Raw genomic sequence first — 23399 nt, forward strand, 5'->3', positions numbered from 1 at the left:
ACCTTCGACCGCACTTCTCCGCCCGCCGTCTCTCCGCGAGTCCCGAGCGCCGTCCCGGTCGACGCGCCGTCCCAACACTAAAAATCTGTGCCCGCACACGCCGGCGTCATGGCGCACGCCGAGCGCGCACCCCTGCTCGGCGTGCGCGCTCGACGCGCGCGCGATGACGACGACGATCGTCCGAGCGCGTCGCATCGCGCTGAGTCGCCCGAGCGCGGCGACAGCGGCGCGATCGGCGTCGACGACGACCGCCGTCGGTCGAGGCGCGGGACGAAAACTCGAAAGTACAGGCTCGCGCTGACGCTGATCGCGATGAGCGTCATGCTGAGCGCGATGATGATGTCCGCGGCGGTGACGTTCGTGCGCAAGGCGGCGTCGATGGCGACGACGACGGTGCGGACGCGACGCGTGGGCGTGGCGCCGCGCGCGAGAGAGGTGTTGAGCGACGAAGCGCTGCGCGCGTTTCCGTGGCTCGTCGAAGAGACGACGGCGACGATTTGGGGGGGTGGAGTAGATGTAGATGACGTCGGTGCGCTCGGGAGACGGGCGCACGCGAGGGCGCGGGTGGAGTTGGAGGACCCGCTGGAGGCGGAGTTGGAGCGAAACGCGCACGCGTTGGATCGAGCGCGCACGGTGGAGGATTTCGTGGCGATGAGCGTGCAAGTGGACGACGCGCACGCGGTAGGGAGAAAGCCGTTGCGCGAGTGGGCGCATAGGCCGGGATGGTACGAGGATTTACAGGCAAGAGGGAGCGCGATGGGTACGAATTTGGAATTCGGTGACGAGGCGTTTACGGTTTGCCTGTACAACTTACATAGATGGTCGCGACCGATCGGGACGTCGACTTGGGCGGAAGATTTGAGCGCGGTGTTGGATGCCAAGCGAGGCGTGCGCGCGGCGGCGAGAGAAAACTTGAAGGGACGTTGCGTGAAGGAGGTGTTGCACACCAATAGTCGGAGCGAGGAGCGGTGCATGGAAGCCGACGTCGTCATCTTTCGCGGGGACACGATGTTGAAACCATCGAGCTCGTTAGGAGTGAAAAGACGACTGGCGAAGAGCAGCGCGAGGTCTGCCGGTAGTAGCGACAAAGCCGACGGCAACGCGACGGCGAGCGCGAGGAGCCTTCTTCGCGAAAGGTTGCGCAAGGCGCCCGAGGCGGCCAGGCGCGCGTCAAACGGTGCGGTCGCGTCGACGCACGCGCATGCTAAATTAGGAGACCCCGGTGAAGACATTTTCGTCACGCATCTGCCGCAAAAGTCTCGACGAGATCAGGTGTACATGTACGTATCCACCGCCGCTCCCGCGGCGGAACAAACCGGACAAGATTTGAGAGATCAAATGTTACTTTCGCAAGTAGACTACTTGGCGACGTCGAATTCTGCACTCGAAAGCGTGTGGCGCTCGCCGCTGCCGACTGCAAAGTTCATGATTTCGTCCTTTGACGCGTTTCTGCGTCCGTTCCGCATGCGCGTACCTTTGATTGGATTCGGCGACAGCGCCGCGGCGTGCAAGCACGGTCGCTCGGTCGGGGCGCACATATTGAGACGAATTTCGCAAAAGTACCCGGTAGAATCGTTCGGAACGTGCATGAAGAACTACGACGCCTCGTGGTTTGTGCCGAATCTCGGCGTATCGGCGTCTTCGGCGGAGACCATTCGAACGCAGCTCCAGCTGAGCAAATACTTGTTCTATTACGTCGCCGAAGAAGTGGATTGCCCCGGTCACGTCACCGAAAAGCTTTGGCTCCCACTGCTTCGCGGATCCATCCCAGTGTACTTTGGTACGAAAACCGTGGACGATTACTTGCCCTGTCCGAAGAAAGACTGCGTGTTGCGCGTCAAAGATTTCGACAGCGTCGACGCTTTGGTGCGGCGCATGCGAGAAATCGCCGACGATCAAAAACTATACGAGTCGCTCACCGCGTGGCGACACGAGGTGCCTTCAAACTGGCCGGAACGTTTCCGCACGGGCGTTGCGCGGGCGTCGCTTGATATTCAAGCCGTCGTGTGCGACGTCATGCGCGACGGCGACGACGCGCGACGACGCGGCTCGCAGTCCAATTTCGCCGCCGCCGCGCCGCAGAGCGCGCCTTGGTTGATCCAATCATACCCGAACAAACACATGGACATGGACGCCGTCATCGAGCTTGAAAAGTCTGGCGCGCGCGACGATTCGTACTGCGTGCGTCAAGAGCGCGTCTCCGCCTTGGGCGAAGTCTTCGCCGACCGCGTCGTCGTCGAGCGCCCCGTCTCGAACGTCGCCGTCGACGCTCTCGTCGCGGCGAACGCCTCGACGAACGCCTCGACGAACGCCGCCGAAGTCGAAGACGAAGACGAAGACGAGCTCCGTCTCGCCGACCCGAGTCGCCTGTACACCAAAGTGTGCGATTACGAAGCCGCCGCGTGCGGTCGACTCCTCCCCGATCCCACGATTAGCTAGCTCGACGTATTGATATTCACCGTAGCGCTCGCAGCGACGCCTTCGCGCGCGCGACGCGCGCGTGGATCTGGTGACGTGCCGGGGGGGTAAAACGACCAATCATGACTCAATGATCGTTTGTGATTCAAACGCGACCCCCCCCTATCCACGCGCGCGCCGACGTCACGCCGCGCGACGACGGCGCGCGCGTCACACGCCCGCCCGCGCGCCGCACGCCGCGAGACACGCGCACGGAGACGACCGTCGCGCGCGCACACCGCCCCATGTCGCACCACGCCCTGTCGTTCACCGCGAACGTCGCGCACGCGTCGCCGATCGCGCGATCGGCGGCGCGCGCGCGGACGCCCCGCGCGACGCGCGCGCACAAGCGCGCGCACGTCACGCGCGCCGGGAACGAGTACGAAAACGGATTGTTCGCGCCGATCGTGCGCGTCGCGCGCGATGTGATCGGGGTGAAGCGGTTCAACCAGATTCGCGGCAAGGCGATCGCGCTGCACTCGCAAGTCATCGGCGACTTTTGCGAAGAGTTTGGATGCGACACCAAGGTGAAACAAAACTTGATTCGCACGGCAAAGAAGAATGGTGGGAAGCTTGGGTTCTTGGCGTAGGCGCGAGACGAAGCGAGCGAGATTCTTTAGGAGCGCGACGGAAGACCGACGAGGGAGGGGGCGCGCGAGCATAGCCAACTTAAACACGTAGCGCGGCGCGAAGCAGAAGCAGAGCCATCGGAGATGGGCGTTGTGATGCAAAAAATGCGACATTCTTTAATATTCGCCAAAACGACGAACGAACGATTGAGGCGCGCGCACGGCCGCTCGCGGGTCTAAGTATTAAAAATTTTAAACGCCGAGGAGCGCGGAATCGAGCGGGGAGTACATCTCTGACAGTAAGACGTTGATGAATCCCGGGCAATGCGCGCCGTGATCGGTGACGAACACCGAGATCAGTTCCGCGGGTACGAATTCGAACGACGGGTTTATGACGACGGCGTCCGGATCGGCACCGCGCTCGCCGTAACCCAGTGCCGTCGACGGCGACCCGAAGCCGTAGACGCGGTCGAACCCGGCTTCTTTTTGCGTCTTCGGTGAGATTGCGTACGAACCGGCGAGCATAAGCACGGGTACGGAGTGCGCTTTCGCGGCAAGAGCTATGTTATACGCCCCGCTATCGACGAGCGCGCTGCCATCGGCGAGCACGCCCCGCGCGCTCAACACGCACAGCTTGACGCTCGGCATCGTCGCGTACACCGCGCTATCGCAAATCAAGCTCACGTCCCGCACCCCACGCTCGGCTAAACTCTTCGCCATCGCGTGTCCGTCGTATCTCGGCGCGCTCTCCGCGACGACGACGCTAAATCCACCCCCTCCCTCGCTCGCGGACCGTTTCTTATTCGCGTCTCTCAAAAACGCCTCCGCCAACCCGGTCCCCGCGCTCGCGTTCGACCCCATCGTCATCACCACGCATCCATTCGTCACAAAATCCGAGCTTTGGCTCGCAATATTCGTCGACACCGTCTCCATTTCCTCGATCACCTCGTGTGCGGTATCGATGACATCCTTTTTCAATTTCTTCGTCGCCGCGCCGCCGCCGCCGCCGCCGCTCTCGCCGCCGCCGCCGCCGTCGCCCCTCTCGCTCGTCGCCCCCTCGTCCCGTATCACTCGCAGCACGCGCCGCGCCACGTTCCCGACCAGCAAGTGTTCCCGCTTCAGCACCGCCAGCGATCCACCGATCGCGCGCACGCTCGCGATGATTTCCTCGAGCGTCGCGCGACCGTCCGCCGTCGCCACGACCTGAATGAGCGTCTCCGCGACGCGTTTCGCGAGCACCGCCGGCGGTTTCGCGTCGTACGTCCCTCGCCGAACGTCGTGCGACAAGTCCTCCACCGATCGCTGCGTCGCCGGCGTGAGCGCGGCGTCGCGCGCGGGCGGCATCGTCGTCGACGCGTCCTCGAACGGACGAGGCGACGCGCGACGAGGCGCGCGAACGCGGACGCGCGCGGGGTTCGCGAGACGAAAACGATCGCGAGGGCTTCGATCTCGCGCGCGCGCTCGAGACGTCGCGACGACGCGTTGTGACGACGCGCCGGCTCTGCGCGTCATTGCGAGAAGATGGCGTTCGCGCTCGGCGCGAGCGCGGAGGAATGGGCGATCGACGCGTGGATGCGGTTACCGTTGATCGCCTGGGCGAGTTCGTTCGTCGGGACGGTGCGTCGGGCGGTCGCGCGCGGCGCGCGCGCGGCGCGAACGCGATGGATGGTCGAGCGGGCGCGCGCGCGCGCGTTGAGAGCGACGCGAGACGCGTTCGGGCGCGCGAGACGGCGACGCGCGAGGCGCGGCGCGGTGACTGACGGGAGTTTCGAACGCGCGGTGGACGCAGCTCATGAATAAGCACGCGAAGACGCCGAAGATCACGGGATACTTGCTCGCCGGCGTGGCGTTTGGGCGACACGGTTTAGGCGCGTTGTCGGCGGCGGGATCTCGACGGTTATGGCTCGTCGATAACGGATGCCTGGCGTGCATCGGCGTCGCGGCTGGATCTGAGGTGGTGCTGAGTGAGGTGCGGAAGACGCTGCGGGTGACGATGGTGACCATCGCGAGCGTGGCGTGCTGCTGCTGGTGCGCGACGTTTGGCGCGTTCGACGCGATTTTCGCGCAGAGGGTGGAGTTTTTGCAAGGGCTGACGGAGCGACACGTCGCGGCGGTGGGATCTTTATTGGGGACGCTTTCGTTGGCGCGCTCGCCCGCGAGTGCGATGGCGGTGATCAACGAGTGCGAGGCGAGCGGGCCGTATTGCGCGCACATTTTGAGCACGACGGTTTTGAAAGACGTTCTCGTCGTCGCGTTGTTCGCTATAAACGTCGAGCTCGTGGCGCTTTCGGGATTAGACTTCCACAATATCATATCAGATGCGGCGACGATGGCCTTGGGAGGTGAGATCGCGAGCAACACGACGCGCGATGTCGGCGCGAGCGCGGCGGCGAGAAGACTCTTGGTGAATTTGAAGCCCGCGACGCAATGGGAAACTTCGCATCCCATCACCAAGCTTTTGCAACCTATAGTGCGGGTGATCGGGGCCGCCATTGCGGGTATCATCGCAGGCGTCCTACTTGGACGCTTGCTCAAACCCACGTCCTTGGCGGCGCGTTGGAAAAACATTCGTGTCGGCTGCATCGTGTGCGGCGCCGCCGCCATCTTTGTGTCTAGCGAACATCTCGGATTGGAGCCTTTATTGGTGTGCGTCGCCGCCGGTCTCACCGCGGCAAATCGCAAGCATACGAACGGCGCGCACGAGCGCGAGGAGTTACACGCCGCGATCGCGATCGTGACGCCAGCGGTAAATTTGCTCTTCTTCACCCTCGCCGGCGCGAGCCTGCGCCTGGAAAACGTGTACAACTCCATCGTCATCGCGGTCGGTCTCGTCATCGTTCGTCTTTTGGGGCTGTATTGTGCCACGGCAATATCTGCGCGCATACTCAAAGCACCGGCGGTGAGCGACATCACGGGCGAACGGCGCAAAAACATTGAATGGATGGGGCACGTCACCCAAGCCGGCGTCGCGCTCGGTTTGTCGCGCACCGTCGCCGCGAGATTTCCATACTGGGGCCCCGCGTTTTCGACGCTGGCCGTGTCCGTGATCGTCATCAACTTATTCATCGGTCCCGTGTTATTTCGCGCATCCATAGAACTCATGAACGAGTCGCACTCGACGCTCAACGCGGCGTTGGAGCGCATCGTCGCGACGCCCAAGCGCGCGGTCGAGGCGCCCGCGACCGGCTCTCCTTCCCTTTAGCACAGCGCGCCGCGCGCCTAGTCCATTTGTATCGAAAGTCTCCTTTCTTAGTGTATTACATTCGCATGATTCATTCGCCGCTAAACTAAAATTAAACAGGCTCTCGCGACCCTATTCGAGCTCGAGTCGCTTCTCCACATCCTTCCAGAGTTTACCCTTATTCGAGCTGCGCGCGAACCGTCGACGAAAACCTCGGTCAATCCCCATTCGCATCATCGCGCGCGCGCGCGCGCGCCTCGCGCGCGTCGCGCGCGTCGCGTCGTTTCGCGTCGCGTCGTTTCGCGTCGCGTCGCTTCGACCCCTCACCTCTCCCACGCGCGATCGAATCCGTAGTTCAACGCCTTCTCCCCCGCGAGCGCCCCCGCGACGATCACCCCGACGTACACCGCCGAATTCTGCGCGCGCGCGTTCGCGCCTCGTCAGTCCCCCCGTCCTCGCGCGCGTCGCGCGCCGCCCTCCCCCCTCGTCGTCGAGATCGCGCGCTCGATCGTCGCCGCCTCGCGCGCGCCGTCGCCCGCGCGCCGCCCGCGCGCCGTCGCCCGCGCGCGCCGTCGCGCCCGCGCGCGCTCGCGCGCACGCACCGACATGAACGTCTTGTAAAACGCGCCGAACATCGTCGCGCGTCCGTCCGTCGATCGCGTCGCGATCTGCGCGCGCGCGCGTCGTCGCCGCCGATCGCTCGAACCTCGAGCCATCGATCGTTCGCGCAGATTTAACCGCATCGCGAGGTTCGATCGACGACGCCGTCCGTCGATCGCGCGTCGCGATCCGCGCGCGCGCGCGATCGTCGCCGCCGATCGCTCGAACCTCGAGCCATCGATCGACTCCACCGATTTCACCGCATCGCGAGGTTCGATCGACGACGCGCGCGCGGGTTCGCCGGCGCGCGGGCGCGCCCGCGCCGGCACAGACGCGCGCGGTCGCGTCGGCGCGCGATGCCGCTCCGGTTGCAGAAAAAGGCGTCGCGCGTCGTGCGCGCGGTGGCGGAGGAGGTCCAGGTCGCGCGCGGCGTCGGCACGCGCACCGATAAGCGCGGGAACGCGAAGACGGCGCTGTGGGAGCGCGGCAAGGTGCGATCGAGCGGCGGATTGGCGCGTGTCTCGATCGGCGCGACGAGGATCGCGCGCGAACGCGCGACGCGAGGCGACGCGCGACGCGCGCGCGCGGAGACGCGAAGGGAAACCCGCGCGGGAGATTCGGGGAGACGCGCGAGAGACTGACGGGACGCGGACGCGACGCAGGCGAAACTCGCGGCGACGGCGGTGGAGAAGGAGTTCGCCGAGACGCAGTTGGCGTTTAGCAAGGCGACGAATTTCGATGACGTGCCGCCGAAGGAGAAGCACGTGCTGGCGCTGGTGCGCACGTGCGGAGGCGCGGGCGGAGGGAGCTCGAGGGATCGGGCGTTCGTGTTGGAGACGTTGGCGAGACAGGTGCGGAAGTGCGCGCCGTGGAGGACGATGCTGAAGACGCACGTGTTGCTGCACAGGTTGATGCGGGAGTGCGAGGGAGGGGGGTTTAAGGATGACTTCTTCAGGTTTTTGGAATTTTTATCTCGGAAAACGTACGGGCCGAAAGAACAGACGCTGTTTAACATTCGCTACTGGAAGGACGAGACCAACAAGGACGCGTACGAGTTGTCGGGGTGGACGCGCGCGTACGCGGCGTACCTCGAAGAGCTGTGCGCTTTGAATGAGTTCATCCCGAGCCTCGTAGGAAACGTGAGTGGCGCGGTGACGACGACGACAAACGGCGAGGCGCGAGCGGTGGTGGCGAATCCGTTGAAAGATTGTGATTTCGCGACGTTGATCAAGGTTTTGCCCTTGGTGCAGACGCTCGTGCGACGCATCACGGATTGCGCGCCAACATCTACGACGCTGCAGAAAAATGCCGTCTCGCGATACGCCGTCGGACTCGTCGCAAAGGATAGTTTCTTGGTGTATCGCGTCATGAACGAGGGCATCATAAACCTGGTGGACAAGTACTTTGAAACGAGCAAAGTCGAGGCGGAGAAAGGGTTGGTGATTTTCAAAAAGTACTTGACGCAAATCGAAGACTTGCAACGATTTTACGACACGTGCGAAGCGTGCGCGGCGGTGGAAAACGCAGTCGTCAAGCTTGAAGCACCCCCTGCGACGTTTTTGAAGAGCATGGAAGAGTACTTCGAATCGGCGCCTCGCGAAGGCTTGCCTCTTCGCGAGCGGCGGTTGGGCGCGACATCTTCGACGACGGCGAACAATGCACGAGCGAATGCGGTGGGGTCGACAATGTTGGCGATCGACGTCCCCGCCAACAACGCGGACTTTATCAGTACCACTGCTGCGCTACCGCCGGTGGAGCCGTTGAATGCGCTCGATGCGCTCAGTCAGCTTGATTTAGGTACGCCGAGCCCAACGAGCAAAGACGATGTTTTTAGCTCAAACGCGCTGCCCGCGCCGACGCAACCGCCGGCGTTAGCGCCGGTCGCGCCCGCAGCTTCGAGCAGTACAAGCGCACTTGATTCTTTCTCCGAGTCAATCGCTCCGGCGGTGCCGACGGAACCCTCTGCGGTGGCGTACAACCCATTCGGAGCGAACCCATACGGCGGCGCCCCGCAAATGGTGCCGGCGGCTCCGCAAACGGCGCCGGCGCCCCAAGCAAAATCGCCGAGAAGCACGAACCCATTCGGAAATAACCCGTTCGGTACACCACAGCCTCAAAGTTTGGACAAGAGCGCACTCAATGACTTATACGCGCAAGCTCCAGCGTCACCCAGGAGTGGCCATGGCATGAGTTCCATGGCACCGCCGCAACACATCAATCCGAGCTTTATGCAAGCGCCGCCCAACAGCGCCTTGCAGCGGCAGCAAGTTGGCGCACCTCAGCTAGCGCTACCGATGGCTGGTGTGCAGTATCCACAACAATATCCGCAGATGGCGTTCCCCCAGCACCATCAGCAGATGGGATACCCGCAGCAGCATCCGCAGATGGGATATCCCCAGCGCCCGGCGGCTGAACCACCGTTGCACCCGGCGTTCGCCAACCCTCACCAAGGCGGCAGTCCAAGTTCTAGCGCTCCATCACCGCAGAACTCCGGCAGTTTGATTTGATCTAGAGCGACACGACGAGAATAAGCACGCAAATGAACAACCAAACGCGCGCGCTTCCCTTTGTCGCCACAGCGCGCCTCGCGCCATGTCGCTCGCCGTCCATCTCTCATCCACCCGCACGCGCGGCGCGACGCCGTTCGCGCGCGTCAATCGCGCAAAACAGTCGCGCGTCGCATACCAGCGCGTCTCCACGCGCGCATCGCGACGCGTCGCGACGCTAGTTCGCGTTGTCCCGCTCAAAAAGTGCTGCGCTTTTTCGCAGTCATCCTCGCGCCGTTCCGCTACGCGCGCGCGCGCGACGGCCGCCGCGCCGCGCGACGCCGACGATGCGAATAAAATCATCCTCGCCCTCGGCGTGGCCATGCTGCTCGCGAGCGCGGACCGAACGATTTTCGCCGCCGCGGCGCTGAGCCTGAAGGCGGAGCTGGGCATGTCCATGAAGGATTTGGCGCTCGCGCAGAGCGCGTTTCTGTGGGGATACGGCGTCACGCAGCTCGCGGCGGGCGCGTCGAGCGATCGATTCGGTGGCGCGAAGGTGTTGCTCGGTGGGCTGTGCGTGTGGTCGATCGCGGTGGCGGTGACGCCGCTGAGCTCGATGACGACGGCGCCGGTGCTCGCAGTCGTGGCGGCGCGATTTTTGTTCGGCGCGGCGAGCGGATGCGCGCTACCGGCGTCCGCAGCGGCGGTTGCGGCGCACGTGCCGGCGGAGCGACGGTCGGGCGCGTTGTCAACGATATTTGCGCTGTTTAACATTGGTTCGGCGTTCGGGCTCGCGGCGGCTGGAAGTTTGATCACGCAGTTTGGGTGGCGAGCGATTTTCTACGGCTTCGGCGCGTTTGGCGCGGCGTGGGCCGTCGCCGCCTACGCCGCAATGCCGCAGAGCGTGAAAACTTTCGTCCCTAGGGTACCGAAGGTGAGCGAGTTGAAGGATGAAAACGGCGAGCAAATGACCGAGTTGTCGTCCGAAGTTGCGACGCAGCTCGTTGCGCTGTTGTGGTGTCACGTCGTCGTGAACTGGGGGTTCATGATTTTACAGTCATGGCTGCCGGTGTATCTCGCGAACGACTTGGGAATGTCCATCGCGAGCTCTGGGATCCTCGGCGCTTTACCGTGGGTATTCACCGCGTTCATGTCATTTAGCTCGGGACAGGTGGCGGATAAGTTGATTAGTCGAGGGATGGAGCGATGGAAAGTGCGTCGATTGGCGATGAACGTCGCCACCATCGGTCCCGCCCTGGGATTATTCGCGTTGAAGTACACCACCACCGCGAGCGTCGCGTTGGCGTGCATCGTCGCCACGCTCGGTCTTCAAGCCGTCGCGGTTGCGGGGTATCACAGTTACCTTCAGGACGTCGCTCCGTCTCGCGCGGGCGCTATTCTCGGTTTCACAAACACGGTCGGCGTCGTCGGTTCAATCGTCGCCAACATGGTGACTGGCGCGAGCGTCGAGGCGACGGGGTCGTTTCAAGCGACATTTTTGTACACCGCGGCGATGTACGCGAGCTCTTGCTTTGTTTGGAATGCATTCTTGAAGGGTGAGCAGTTGTTTCCGTAAAAAATAAGATGTAAATATAAAAAATGAATCCGTCACTCTTAGACTGCGATCGCGTTCCGATGCGTGTCGGAAATGGTAGACTGCCAGCGGAGCCATCAAAGGCTTCCTAATCGTCAACCGCACGATCCGCCCCAAAGTAAACTTTAATAAGATGTAAATATGAAAAATGAATCCGTCACTCTTAGACTGCGATCGCGTTCCGATGCGTGTCGGAAATGGTAGACTGCCAGCGGAGCCATCAAAGGCTTCCTAATCGTCAACCGCACGATCCGCCCCAAAGTAAACTTTAATAAGATGTAAATATGAAAAATGAATCCGTCACTCTTAGACTGCGATCGCGTTCCGATGCGTGTCGGAAATGGTAGACTGCCAGCGGAGCCATCAAAGGCTTCCTAATCGTCAACCGCACGATCCGCCCCAAAGTAAACTTTGAAAGTTATGCACTGATGCGTGTGCGATGATTATCTCGCGAATTACACGAGAATCATGGTGGCGATGGCGACGAAGGTCACCGTCACAAGATTCGCGCCGATGCGCGCCGCGGGAGACGCGCCGAGAAGCGCGGCGACGGCGACACGTTGCGCGGAAAGCTGCGCGAGGCACAGACCGTTGACTCGGGCGTTGTCCCACAGCGTACACTCATTCGCCGTCGTTTTCACGACGACGTCGTTGCTGTTGATGTCTCGGAAGAATCGAGGGCATCCTTCTTGAAGAGTCGTGACGCCCGCGACGCCATTCAGCCACGACAGACGCACGAGATCTTGCACGACCACAGCCGGATGCACGTAAGAGTCCTCGAACCACGTCAACGACTCGGTCGGCCAAAAGGTTGAGTGTGAGTACAAGGGATCACCATCGCTGACGTGCTTGTCCAATCGCAAGATCATACCAGTCGACGGTGAAAGACTGGGAAGACCCGGCGCTTCGTTGAAGGCAAGATTCGTGATGACGGCGGTCTTCGTCGCATCCGTGCTCGGCGTAGTGAACCACGATTCATCGATGACGACGGCAACATTTGCCATATCGGTGAGAAACGCCGCTTTGCTTGGATACTTGTAATAGCCCGCGCTCGACGTCGCCGCGCTCGGAATGTGAATGCTCAAGCCCGCGGCGGTACAAATGTCTCGCTTGTAGTCGTCCCAAGTGATTTCGTACGCAGCAGTAACCCAGGCGCACTTGTAACCGGTTGGAATGCCACCTCGAGCTTGCGCCGCGGCGACTTGCCCCGCCATGTAATTCCAACGTTCGTACTGGTCGGCGTAGTAACCGCTCGCTTGGGTCTCCTTGTTGAAAAACAAAGAGATAAATTTGATGAACGAAAGTCGCTCGAGCATGCCGAGATTCGTGTGCGACGGCGTGAACACCACATCCTTGTCCGAGTTCGAATACCCGGTGTCCCACTCATCCGTGATGACCATCTCCACATTATTGGTCGAAATACTGTTGTGCCACAGCGTGTAATTGTACTTCGACGCACCCAAATAAATCACGTGACTCGCCGCGAGCGTTCCGTCCTCCTCCGCCTTTTGCACGCACGGCGCGTGCACGTACGCCGGATCGATCAACTTCAACTTATCTCGCAATCCGAGCTGTTCGAGGTATCCGACCGCGACGCTCATTCCCGTGGCCACGCGTTTCACCGGCACCGAGAAGAATCGCGCACCCGCGGGGAACGCCGACCCGTCGACGTCCTGCGTCGGCTGCGTCGTCCCGCACTGGTACAGCACGTACGTCAACGCCTCGACGCCCGGCAGCGCCTTCGTGCGCACCACCTTGAACGTCTCGGCGTAGGTGACATTGAACCCTTCGCCACCGTCCACGAACGCGCTCGCGCTTCCCGAGGTGAGATTCCCCGGGGACAAGCGCGCGGCGGCGGGAAAGAAATCTGTCCCGCTCGGCGTCGACGACGTCGCGCAGGCTTGGTTATCCACCGCCGAGGCGCGCGCGGTGCCGACGAGGGCGAGGAGGGTGAGCAGACGTACGCACGACATCGCGCGAGCGGGCGTCGGCGAGCCGTGGTGTGGCGGAACGTTGCGATGGGCGGCAGACAAGTTGACGTCTCGTTCGCGAAAAAAACCCTAAAGGTTGCTAGAATAAACGTTCACAAAGCGGTAAATCTTGGAGATAACGCGCGGCGAGCTAGTGAAGTGCCGCGCGAGATGATGCAAGATGGGATAAGATGAGAGAACGTCGCGCGAGGCGACATCGCGAGGGCGAAGAGCTCATCGAAACTCACGCCGACTTTGATTTGACGCGCTGAGATCCGTGCACGTAATAGTGCTTCCCGACGTCGTTCAAGTTGCCGAACGTCGCCTTCCAGGCCCCATAATACGTCAAGACCTTGTAGTTTAAGTTCCACTTCTTCGCAAACGGGACGAATCGGCGGGAGACTTCGGGTTGGCGGAACTGAGGCATATCCGGGAACAGGTGATGGATGACTTGGCAGTTCAAGTAGCCCATCAACCAGTTGACGACGCTGTTGTTCGGATTGATGTCGATCGTGTGATCGACGGCGTATCGCACCCACGAGAGGTGTTTATCGCTCGGCACGACATCCAAGTGCGTGTGAGACGTGGAAAAGTGCGCGAACAAGTAACATCCGCTCGCCCACATCGTCGCCGCGAACAAGCCGTACGAGGCGATCCAGGAGTAGCCGGTGACGGCTTTGATAACCGCCGTGCGAATGACGTGCGCGGAAAACATCCAAGCCGCTTCTTCGAAGCTTTTGCGTCGCAGCGCGTTACGCGGGTGCAAGACGAACATCCAGAAGAACAAAACCATACCGGACGTCACGGGCACGAAGGTCCACGCTTGAAGGCGCAACCACAACTTACTGAATCCCCGCGGGCGATTTTCTTCAACCGCGGAGTTGAAGAACGCCACCGTGGGAGTGGTGTCGAGATCCATATCGTGTCGCACCTTTTGGGGCGTCGCGTGATGCTTGTTGTGCATGTTGTTCCACATGTCGCCACTCGACGCCAAGCCGAACCCCGCGGCGAAGGCTTGGATTCGCTTGTCCCACCAAATGTTTCCAGTCAACGAATTGTGCCCACCCTCGTGCTGCACCCAACCGCATCGCGCGCCGAAGAAACACGAGTACACGATCACGGAAGCGACGTGCCAACGCGCGTGCATCAACGCCGTGCCGAGCGCGAACATCGCCGCGAGCTCGGCGAATCGATACGCCACGTGCGCCGGCGAGGGCTTAAAAAATCCCTCACGCTCCAATTCCTTGCGCCACTGCGCGAAATCCTTCAGCATCGCCTCATCTTCGATCGGTTCCCGCGTCGCCGCGTCCACTGGCTTATGCGGCAACGCCGCCAACGCCTTGCGCGCCTTTTTCGACCGATAATGAAACTCTTTAAAAGCCTCCGTCGCGTCCGCTCCCGTGTTCGACAGCATGTAATAAATAACCGATCCTCCGGGATGCTTAAAATCCGTCACATCGTATTCCACGCCTTCGATCGTCACGTACCGCCGTTCGAACGTCTTCGCGATCGCGTGCGGCTCCAACTCTTTCGTCCACGCCGTGACGCTCGCGTTTCGAGTCTTCTTCCCCGCGTCTTCGCTTCCCATCCCGACCGTCACCGTCGGCGTTCCGCCTTCGCTCAGCGACGACGACGAGCTCGTGCGTTCGTTCGCCATCGTTCGCGATGTGCCTTCGGTCGTTTCGACGCACATCTCTCGCGTTTTAATCAGGATTTAAAGCGAACGATCAGTTTTGTGGAATTCGTCGCTTTGAACGCGTCTGACGTCGTCGCCGCGCGTCTTCGAGGCGTGCGGCGCGCGCGAAACTTTGATCGCGCGTGTTTGTTTCGCGGTGCGCGCGGTCACGGACGCCGCCGCGCGCGCGCGACGACGCGATGTGACGATAAAGCGAGCCGCCAGTGTCATCATCTTGTGCTCCCTGCGTCGCGCGCGAGCGCCGAGCGCGCGCGTTTTAATGTCGCCTCGCGCGACCGCGCGCGCGGTCGACGCGGTGGTCGTCGCGATCGAATCATCGTCTCTCGCGTTATTCGCACATGCTAATTCGTTTCAATTCGCTACGTTGAACGTCGCCGCGCGGCGTCACTGGAAGTACGCGGTGAGGGAGCGGCGCGCGCGCGTCGGCGGCGCCGGGGAATCGATCGATGTCATCGGTTTCGCTTTTGCTCGCGGGATCGGCTCGTTCTCGGTATTTTCTGCGTCGGGGCGCTCTTCGTCGATGTCTTCGACGTCGGGGTCGGCGTCGGCGTCGGCGTCGAGGACGACCGGGGACGGCGGAAGACCCGCGGCGAGGGCGAGGGCGTTCCCGGGGGTGTTGGGACGTCTCGCCGTTTGAGGCGCGAATGCGCTGAGAGGGGTGAGCACGGCGGATGATGTCGCCGCGATGGCCTCGTAACGCTCTCGCCAGTACCGAGCGTCGCTCTGGAAGAGCGCGCGCGCGCGGCGTTCGTGCTCGAGCGCCTCGATGACGTCGATGGAGGCGGCGGGTTTCGAGGGCGACGCCGAGACGGCGGCGCTGGGTGAGGACGCCACTACCGGCGATATCGGTCGCAGCTGATGCTGTTGCTGCTTTTGGGCGTCCAGTTCGCGCTGGAGCTCGTCGCGTTCGGCGGCGATGGCGTCCAAGTTTTCCTCGAGCGTCTTCACTCGTTCCTCCGCCACGTTGACCTCTAACTCCGCCGTCGCCGCGCGTGCATCCGCCAAACGGAGCGCGGCGGCGTTTTCCGTGAAAATTTGACTCGCCTTGTCCGCGCGAGCAACGATGAGGTCGACGTTCTTTCGAGATTCCACGAGCTGGGCCTCGGCGTCGCTCAGCGCGACGCTCAGCGCGTTTTCTTTCTCGCGGCTTCGTCGCAGCTCATCCGCGCGCTCTTCGAGCGCGGCTTCGGACTCCCGCAACGTCGACGCCGTCGCCCGAATTTCTTCGTCTCGTTCGGAAAGTAAACTTCGTAACTCCTCAATCTCTCGCGCGAGCTCCGGCGACGCCCTCTCGCCTTCCTCCGCGGCTCTAAGCCGCGATTTCAAAACGTCTCGCTCCGCCGCCGCCGTCTCCGCCTTTTCGTTCGCCTCGTCCGCTTCCGCGCGCGACCTCTCGCGCGCATCCTCCAGCTCGCGCTTCGCCGCGTCAAACGTCTCTCTCGTCGCCTTCGTCTTCGCCTCCGTCTCGACCGCGTTCGCCTTCGTCTCCGCCTCGCGCGCCGCCCTCTCCCTCTCGAGCGCGTCCTCTAATTCCTTCGCCCTCTCGTTCGCCCTCTCCAGCGCCTCCGCGTCCGTCGTCGACGTCGTCGTCCTCTTCGACGCCTCCGCCCGCGCCAGCGTCCTTCGCAGCGTCGCCCGCAGTTCGTCCCGCAGCGCGTCCCTTTCCGCCCTCGTCTTCGCCTCTCCCGCCGCCGCTCGATCCCTCGCTTCCTCCATCTCCCTCGCCGTCGCTCGCGCCTCCTCCAGCGCGCGCTCGCGCGCCTCCAGCGCGCTCGTCAGTCGCCGCACGTCCTCGTCCACGCTCGCGTACGCCTTGCTCAGCCGTCCCGCCTGCGCCGCCGCCGCGCGCGCGCGCTCCAGCCTCGCCTCGCTCGTCTCCAGCGCCGCGCGCATCCCCTCCAGCTCCCCGCGCAGGCCGTCCACCGTGTCGTCGAACGCGCGCGCGTCGCCGGGCGACGACGCGCCGCTCGCCGGCGCATCCATCGCGCCGCGGTGTGCCGTCGATCGATCGCTCGGCGCGCGCGCGCGTCGACCGCGCGAGGTTCGCGGCGCGCGCGCGATCGACGACGCGAGGGTCGCGCGATCGCGCGTCGATCGATCGCGCGCGCGGCCGCGCGACCGCGTCGATCGATCGCGCGCGCGCCGCGTCGATCGATGCGTCGTCGATCGACGCGCGCGCGCGATCGACGACGCGGCGGTCGCGCGATGGCGCGCGCGATCGATCGCGCGCGGTGGTGACGTCACCACCGGGCGCGGCGGCGACGCGCCGGCGCGCGGCGCGGCGCGGCGCACACCGACGCGCGCGCGCACGACCGCGCGCGATGACGACGAGCGCGACGGCGACGACGGCGACGACGGCGACGGCGCGACGCGCGACGGCGCGCGCGCGCGACGCGGGGTCGAGACGGGCGCGAGGGGGGGCGCGATCGCGCGCGCGAGCGACGACGCGGACGACGACGGCGACGCGGGCGACGACGGAGGGCGCGGGGGAGGACGCGAGCGCGGAGGGGAAGATGCCGCGACGCGCGCTGGCGGTGAAGACGGCGACGCTCGTCGCGGCGCTGAGCGCGCTGCCGATGGATAAGCGCGCGCTCGCCGAGGGTTCGATCGAGAGCTCGTACTGGGAGCAAGTGGAGCTGCCGCTGGAGCCGGGAGTGATTCTGCTGGACATCGCGTTCAGTTCGAACGATCCCAAGCACGGGTTCTTGCTCGGGACGAGGCAGACGGTGCTCGAGACGAAGGACGGAGGGAAGACGTGGGACGTGCGCGACTTGAGCGGATTGTTGGACGACGACGTGAATTATCGCTTTAATAGCGTGTCGTTTTGCGGCGACGAGGGATGGATCATCGGTAAGCCGGCGGTGTTGTTGCACACGACCGATGGTGGCGCGAACTGGGAGCGCGTCGGGTTGAGCCCGCGACTTCCGGGGGCGCCGGTGTTGATCACGGCGGTGCAAGATAACGGCACGGCTGAGATGGTGACGGACGAGGGGGCGATTTACTTCACCAAGGACGCGGCGCGCAACTGGAAGGCTGCGGTCGAGGAGACCGTCTCCGCGACGTTGAACCGCACGGTGAGCTCTGGTATCACCGGCGCTTCGTATTACACGGGCACGTTCTCCACGATCTCGCGCAACGACAACGGCGAGTACCTCGGTTTAAGCTCTCGCGGGAACTTTTACATGTCTTGGGCGCCGGGTCAGGCGTACTGGCAACCGCACAACAGAACGTCCGCGCGTCGGGTGCAAAGCATGGGCTGGCGCCCGGATGGCGGGATTTGGGAGCTTACCCGCGGCGGTGGCATCTTCTTCTCCGCCGAAACCGGCCTCCCGGAGGAGGATTCTGAATTCAACGAAGGTAGAATCGGCTCTCGCGGCTTTGGTCTGCTCGACTTGGGTTACACCCCGAGCGGCAAGACGTTCTGGACCGTGGGTGGCTCTGGAAGCGTGTTTTACTCTACCGACGCCGGTAAGTCATGGAAGCGCGACCGCGGCACGGACAACGTCGCGGCGAACCTCTACAACGTCAAGTTCCAAAGCGAAGATCAAGGATTTATTCTCGGCAACGACGGTATTCTCTTGCGTTTCACCGGCGCCAAGTTGTAACGGGCTGCCACAATTGAGCAGCACCCCGCGTCGCGCGTGAAATTGCATGTAATAAATCTTCGAATTCGTTCAAATCCTGCGTATGCTTTACACGTCCTACATAAATGCGAGTCGATTCGTCGAGAGAAAGAATGGAGTTGCGCGCGCGCGTTCGTTTGCGTTCGCGCGATACTGTGTGATACTACTTGAACTGCATGTTTTGCAGTTTTCCTTGCCGAGTCAGGAGATCGCTCAGAAGATCATCCGACGACCCCCCGCGATTGAGTCTATGAAACTGTCGACGATGTAACTCGTAAAGCTCTTTCAAAGATTCGGTGTACAGGGCGTGGTACTTGTCGATGATTTCGTTTGACGGATCGACGACTTTGGGCACGGCGATGGGATTGCCCACGACGACTTCGATCGGCTCACGCTTCGGAAGCACACCTTTGCGACCAAAGATTCGACGCCACATGCCTCGACTGAGCGACCGCCCGTAAAAAGCAGGCGGCGTGATGCCAATGAGTTGTTTGATGTACATTTGGAAATTCCTCAATCGTCCGCCTTCGGGATTTTCCACTTGTTCGAAGATGTCATTCTCGCCGAACGCGAACACGGGCACGAGCGATGCTCCTGTGCGAAGAGCCATCTTTACGAACCCCTTGCGTCTGGCGAGCGTGAGCGTGGCCCAGCCCGGACGCGCGTCCAACGCTTCGGAGGCGCCGCCGATGACTATGGCGACGGACGCCCCCGGCGCGCGCGTCAGATTCGTCTCCACGCTCGACTTGGTCACGCTATTGATCCCGAGCCCCATCAACACCTCGCGAGTGAACGGGAACTTGAAGTTCATGGACAGCGTGAGAAGACGCAAATCGAGTCCCGGAAATGCTTCGTAAAATCCCGTCGCCTCGGTGGCGAACGTCAACAACGCGCCGACGCCGATGACGCCGTGCGGATGATAACCGAACAAGTAATTACCGCTCGGATCTAACTTCGCGCTCACGTGTAATCGCACCGGAAAATACTCCGCCAAAATCCTCCAAAACGGTAACCGCCGAGACCATCGAGCGAAACGCTTCCCCGAGCTCGCCGTCTTCCTGTCGAGCGTCGCGTACCACGCGATGTACCCCAGGAAGAAATTCTTCAACCACATCGACGGCCCGAACACGCAATACGCGGGATATACGAATATCGCGCTCAGTATCCACGCGTATATCATCACCACGATCCCCACCTGCTCCGCGTGCGGCCCGTGTTCCGTGCCGTTCGTCACGAAGACGCTCTTCACCAGCGCCGTAAAGTACAACCCGAGCGGCACGAACGCCGCGCCGATCACCGCGTACCACAGGTAAAAGTTCCCCAGCCAAAACACCAAGCCTACGTTTTCGCATCCATTCGTCCATCCGTCAGTCGTCGTCCGCGATCCGTGATCCGTTTCGTCGTCGCGCGCTCGTCTAGATTTGGATTATCTCTCCACCCGCGCGTCTCCCCATCGCTCGTCCATCGCTCGTCCATCGCGTCGCCCATCGCGCCATCGCGCGCGCGCACCTCCTAATTTATGTCGCGTCGCCGTCGCCATCGCCGGCGGTTCGACGAACGTCGCGAGCGCCTCGGCGCCGCGCATCCCGCTCGACGCGCGTCGAAGCAGAAATCGTTTCTGCGCGTCCTCGCGCGCGTCGCTCGACGACGCGCGCGCGAGCGAGATGGCGGCCGCGACGCCGTCTCTTTCGCGCCGTCGCTCGACGGCGTCGCGACGCGCGGGCGCCATGGCGCGCGCGGCGACGCGCGACGCAGTGCCGTCGGCAGAGCACGACGCGCGCGGACGACGACGACGCGACGACGCGACGGATCCACGACGCGACGACGCGACGGATCGACGACGCGCGAGCGACGACGCGGCGCGCGCGAGAGCGAGAGCGCGCGCGCGCGCGACGCGCGACGCGAGCGCGCGACAACCGATTGGTGTTGAGAAAAGTTTGACGACGAAGACGGCGCGACGATGGCGCGACGACGCGTGCCGGGACTCAAATCGTTCCTTCGGGCGTTGTTGCGGCTGACGAACGGCGCGCTGCTCGCGGGCGGACTCGCGACGGCGTTGTTTGCGTTTCACTTGTGGTTGGGATTTAACAAGCGGCGCGTCGGGCTGGACGGTTTGGATTGGGACGACGGGCCGGACGCGCGGACGCCCGCGACGGTGGACGTGAGCGAGAACGCGACGGCGATTGAACAGACGAAGGCGCGGGTGCATAATTTCTTTGAGACGGAACCGTGGTTCGTGTACTTTATCGGGGGGAGCGGAGCGTTTTGCGCGGCGACGGCGTGGTTGGGATTGGCGGGCGCGGAGAACGGGAACGCGTGTTGTTTGGGAATGTACGCGCATCAGGTGATGTGGATGGTGATATTGCAAGCTGGGTTGGCGGCGTACGTGTCGAGTGGTAAGGCGTACGCGTCGGCGCCGACGGATGTGACGGGGGCGTACGCCAACGCGTGGTCCTTCATGGAGGAGCACGAGAACGCGGTGACGTCGCTCGTCCTCGTCGTCTTCTTCGTGCAAATTTTGAGCATCATATTAGCGATCGCTTTACGGCGAGCGGCGACCGAAAGCGGTGGTGTGGATAGCGATGACGAGGAAGATAGCTACTACGAGGACACGTACGGGGATCGCGAACGCGCGCCCCTCGTCGGGAGCTCGCGAGTAGAGATGGAACGCGCGGGCGATAGTGCTTGGCGCATTAGGATGCGCGAAAAGTACGGATTAGACACCGCTAACTTCGAGCACAGCCCATCGCGGCCGCCGCCGTCTCGAGTGTCGCGAGAGAAGCAGCGCGAGCGCGACGCCAACGCGTGCGTCATCATGTGAGAATTCATTGCAATGTTCCATCATCTTTTATTCCCTTCTTCTATTCGTATCGTGTCTGTCTAATCATTTCGTCAAAAATGTCATGTACGGATCCTTGCTCGCCTCGAGCACGTCCGGGCGTTGACTTTGCTTATAGGCCAAGCATCGCGAGATGAACGCCTTGCCTTCCAGCGAAATTGAGGGTCTGCTTGGGAATTCCACCTCCTTGGCGTTTCGAATCGTGCCCGCGTGCAAGATTTGCTCCTGTGACATGTCGTGGCCGAACGGTCGCTTGCCGTAAATCATTTGAAACAAGATGACACCGCACGACCACGTGTCAACCTTGCTCGAGATCTTCGGCGGCGCCGGACCGGTTTCGAAACACTCCGGGGGCAAGTACCAGTACGTTCCAGCGCCTTGCGACGTGAGCTCCATGCCACTGTCGGCGCCGAAACCGACGCTACGCTCTTCCATAATTTTACTCAAGCCGAAATCCGTAATCTTCACTCGCCCGGCTTCGTCAAACAAAATATTTCCAGGTTTCAAGTCGTAATGGATGATGCGTTTCGGCCCCGTGCTCATGTACGCCAAGCCGTTGAAAACTTGAGCGAGAATGGCGCGCGCCTCGCGTTCGCTGATCGAGCCTTGCGCCTTCAATCGAGCGTCGAGGTCATCGCCCGTGCACAGCTCCAACACGGTGCAGAAACTATCGGAATCTACTTCGAAGACGTCGATCAAGCGCACGACGTGCGGGTGATCGAGCGATTTGTGAATGTCGCACTCTCGCGCGGCGTGACGGACATACGTGCGCTTGCGCTCTTCGCTCCACTGCGGGTTCAACTGATGCAGCTTACACGCGACTTCTCGCATTTCGACGCTGTCCCACGCCTTGTAAACTTCGCTGAAACCACCTCGTCCAAGTAGATTCATCAACACGTAACGATCGCCGAGCACCGGGTGCTTGTTAAATCTCGAGCCGTCTTCGTCTCGCACGCGCTTGAGCGCGCGAATGTGCGCAGCTTTTTCGCGTTCAAGACTCTCACGCTCGGATTTCAGCGCTTCTTCTTCTTTTCGAATGATCGCCATGCGCGCTTTGTGTACTTCCTCGCTCAACACGTACTCGGCGTGCGCCGTCGTGTCCATCTCCGCGCTTCCCGGCGGCGGCAACTTCTTTTTGACTTGCTTGCGCTTTTCTTCGGCGAGCTTACGAGATTCCGTCAAGCGATCCAGTCGATCATCCAGTTCATGGAACGCGCGTCCGTCTTCCCAGACTTCTTGCAACACCGATCCCACGCGCTGAACGCCGATGGTTCCCAAACGCAAGCCTTCCTCGGCGATTTGCATGCGCATTTGTTTGCGTTCCAACACCGCGAGGTTCACCGCGAGCTGATGCACGCCCCGCCGCCTCGCCTCGCTGGCTCGCTCGAATTCGCGCTTCAACTCATTATTCGACGCCCTCAACTCTTCGCAACCGCGTTCGTACTCCTCGCGCTCTTTTTCCGTCGCCGCCAACTTTTCCTCGAGCGCTCGAATCTTCGTCGCCGCCGCCTCGCGTTCGCCACCCGCCGTCCCTTTCCCGGGCGTCGTCATCGCTTCCACGAGCGGCGAGCTCGTCTTAAACCCTGATCCAGTATTTTCAAACCGATCGAGCAGAGAGACGTTGGCCTCGGGCGTGCGCGCGCTCGCCGTCTTCCCCCCCGGATGTCGTCTCGACCGCGCCAACCCTCCGCTCGCCCCTCCCCGCTCCGGATTTTCATTCTCCAGATCGCTCGCCGTCGCCGACTCCCGCCGTCTCCGTTTCGTCGTCTTCTTCCCTCCGTTCCCGCTCGCCCCCGTGCCGACGCCCTCCGCTCGCACCGTCGACGCCTTCCCCTCCGACGCGTTCGCCCGCGCGTCCACCACGCCGTACGCGCGCGTCCCGCCTCCCTCGTCCTCGCTCGAATCGCTCGCGCTGTCCTCCATCGCGCACCGCTCCGCGCCCGCGCGCGCCCGCGCGCTTCTCCCCGTCTCCCGCGACGCGCTCGGCGGCGTCGCTCGCTCCGACGTCGTCAGCCGCCGCTCGAGCAGTTCGATCTTCGCGCGCGCCTCGCGCGACAGCTCGCGCGCGTGAAACATCTCCAGCGCCGCGCTCGCCTCCGTCGCGCGCGGCGTCGACGACATCGCGTCGAGTTCGACGAACGCGCCCGCGACGTCGCGCGCGTCTTCGTCGATCCGCGCGTCGCGACGACGCGCGCGGGCGTCGCGCGATGGCGACGCGACGCGCGGCGATTTCAAATCCCGCGCGCGCGCGAAAACGATCGATCGATCGATCGAGGTTTAAAACGGCGCGCGGTCGAAACGCGCGCGAGGGTCGACGCGCGCGAGAACGATCGATCGATCGCGCGGTCGATCGGTCGATCGATCGAGGTTTAAAACGGCGCGCG

General features: G+C 62.6%; 15 protein-coding genes across 15 annotated transcripts; 7 read left to right on the plus strand and 8 right to left on the minus strand.

Moving 5' to 3' along the window:
• Positions 1–312: 312 nt before the first annotated feature.
• OSTLU_27069 (predicted protein) lies at positions 313–2439 on the plus strand (the record flags this gene model as incomplete). The annotated part of the gene is made up of 1 exon (XM_001420882.1): positions 313–2439. One exon carries the CDS (start codon positions 313–315, stop codon positions 2437–2439), a length of 2127 nt encoding a protein of 708 aa, XP_001420919.1.
• Positions 2440–2849: 410 nt separating this feature from the next.
• Positions 2850–3047, plus strand: OSTLU_9914 (predicted protein; the record flags this gene model as incomplete). Its single annotated transcript, XM_001420883.2, has 1 exon — positions 2850–3047. A coding segment is annotated over one exon (198 nt), but the record flags the coding sequence as incomplete, so codon positions are not given.
• A 243-nt stretch (positions 3048–3290) lies between these two features.
• On the minus strand, positions 3291–4193 carry OSTLU_5458 (predicted protein; the record flags this gene model as incomplete). The annotated part of the gene is made up of 1 exon (XM_001421033.1): positions 3291–4193. A coding segment is annotated over one exon (903 nt), but the record flags the coding sequence as incomplete, so codon positions are not given.
• A 625-nt stretch (positions 4194–4818) lies between these two features.
• Positions 4819–6228, plus strand: OSTLU_88925 (uncharacterized protein; the record flags this gene model as incomplete). Its single annotated transcript, XM_001420884.1, has 1 exon — positions 4819–6228. The coding sequence occupies one exon, from the start codon at positions 4819–4821 to the stop codon at positions 6226–6228; it is 1410 nt and encodes a 469-aa protein (XP_001420921.1).
• Positions 6229–6339: 111 nt separating this feature from the next.
• OSTLU_27073 (predicted protein) lies at positions 6340–6842 on the minus strand (the record flags this gene model as incomplete). Its single annotated transcript, XM_001421034.1, has 3 exons — positions 6340–6394; positions 6535–6623; positions 6810–6842. 3 exons carry the CDS (start codon positions 6840–6842, stop codon positions 6340–6342), a joined length of 177 nt encoding a protein of 58 aa, XP_001421071.1.
• A 321-nt stretch (positions 6843–7163) lies between these two features.
• Positions 7164–9314, plus strand: OSTLU_27074 (predicted protein; the record flags this gene model as incomplete). Its single annotated transcript, XM_001420885.1, has 2 exons — positions 7164–7298; positions 7470–9314. The coding sequence occupies 2 exons, from the start codon at positions 7164–7166 to the stop codon at positions 9312–9314; spliced, it is 1980 nt and encodes a 659-aa protein (XP_001420922.1).
• Positions 9315–9675: 361 nt separating this feature from the next.
• OSTLU_27075 (MFS family transporter: phosphate) lies at positions 9676–10869 on the plus strand (the record flags this gene model as incomplete). The annotated part of the gene is made up of 1 exon (XM_001420886.1): positions 9676–10869. One exon carries the CDS (start codon positions 9676–9678, stop codon positions 10867–10869), a length of 1194 nt encoding a protein of 397 aa, XP_001420923.1.
• Positions 10870–11342: 473 nt separating this feature from the next.
• Positions 11343–12860, minus strand: OSTLU_27076 (predicted protein; the record flags this gene model as incomplete). The annotated part of the gene is made up of 1 exon (XM_001421035.1): positions 11343–12860. One exon carries the CDS (start codon positions 12858–12860, stop codon positions 11343–11345), a length of 1518 nt encoding a protein of 505 aa, XP_001421072.1.
• A 292-nt stretch (positions 12861–13152) lies between these two features.
• On the minus strand, positions 13153–14352 carry OSTLU_3430 (predicted protein; the record flags this gene model as incomplete). The annotated part of the gene is made up of 1 exon (XM_001421036.1): positions 13153–14352. A coding segment is annotated over one exon (1200 nt), but the record flags the coding sequence as incomplete, so codon positions are not given.
• Positions 14353–14937: 585 nt separating this feature from the next.
• Positions 14938–15753, minus strand: OSTLU_93591 (predicted protein; the record flags this gene model as incomplete). Its single annotated transcript, XM_001421037.1, has 1 exon — positions 14938–15753. A coding segment is annotated over one exon (816 nt), but the record flags the coding sequence as incomplete, so codon positions are not given.
• Positions 15754–16079: 326 nt separating this feature from the next.
• On the plus strand, positions 16080–18206 carry OSTLU_47343 (predicted protein). The gene is made up of 2 exons (XM_001420887.1): positions 16080–16135; positions 17054–18206. The coding sequence occupies exon 2, from the start codon at positions 17067–17069 to the stop codon at positions 18156–18158; it is 1092 nt and encodes a 363-aa protein (XP_001420924.1). The 5' UTR covers positions 16080–16135; positions 17054–17066; the 3' UTR covers positions 18159–18206.
• A 133-nt stretch (positions 18207–18339) lies between these two features.
• On the minus strand, positions 18340–19356 carry OSTLU_13176 (predicted protein; the record flags this gene model as incomplete). Its single annotated transcript, XM_001421038.1, has 1 exon — positions 18340–19356. One exon carries the CDS (start codon positions 19354–19356, stop codon positions 18340–18342), a length of 1017 nt encoding a protein of 338 aa, XP_001421075.1.
• A 780-nt stretch (positions 19357–20136) lies between these two features.
• Positions 20137–20885, plus strand: OSTLU_17797 (predicted protein; the record flags this gene model as incomplete). Its single annotated transcript, XM_001420888.1, has 1 exon — positions 20137–20885. A coding segment is annotated over one exon (749 nt), but the record flags the coding sequence as incomplete, so codon positions are not given.
• A 175-nt stretch (positions 20886–21060) lies between these two features.
• OSTLU_17798 (predicted protein) lies at positions 21061–22320 on the minus strand (the record flags this gene model as incomplete). The annotated part of the gene is made up of 1 exon (XM_001421039.1): positions 21061–22320. One exon carries the CDS (start codon positions 22318–22320, stop codon positions 21061–21063), a length of 1260 nt encoding a protein of 419 aa, XP_001421076.1.
• A 139-nt stretch (positions 22321–22459) lies between these two features.
• Positions 22460–23136, minus strand: OSTLU_17799 (predicted protein; the record flags this gene model as incomplete). Its single annotated transcript, XM_001421040.1, has 1 exon — positions 22460–23136. A coding segment is annotated over one exon (677 nt), but the record flags the coding sequence as incomplete, so codon positions are not given.
• Between the last annotated feature and the right edge of the window lie 263 nt (positions 23137–23399).

Source organism: Ostreococcus lucimarinus, chromosome 13, assembly GCF_000092065.1.
Source record: "Ostreococcus lucimarinus CCE9901 chromosome 13, complete sequence".
In the NCBI taxonomy this organism is placed as follows: domain Eukaryota; kingdom Viridiplantae; phylum Chlorophyta; class Mamiellophyceae; order Mamiellales; family Bathycoccaceae; genus Ostreococcus; species Ostreococcus sp. 'lucimarinus'.

What these genes read in the sequence shown, in the direction of transcription:
- OSTLU_47343 (XM_001420887.1), top strand. Translation starts at nt 17,067, where the DNA reads ATGCCGCGACGCGCGCTGGCGGTGAAGACGGCGACGCTCGTCGCGGCG.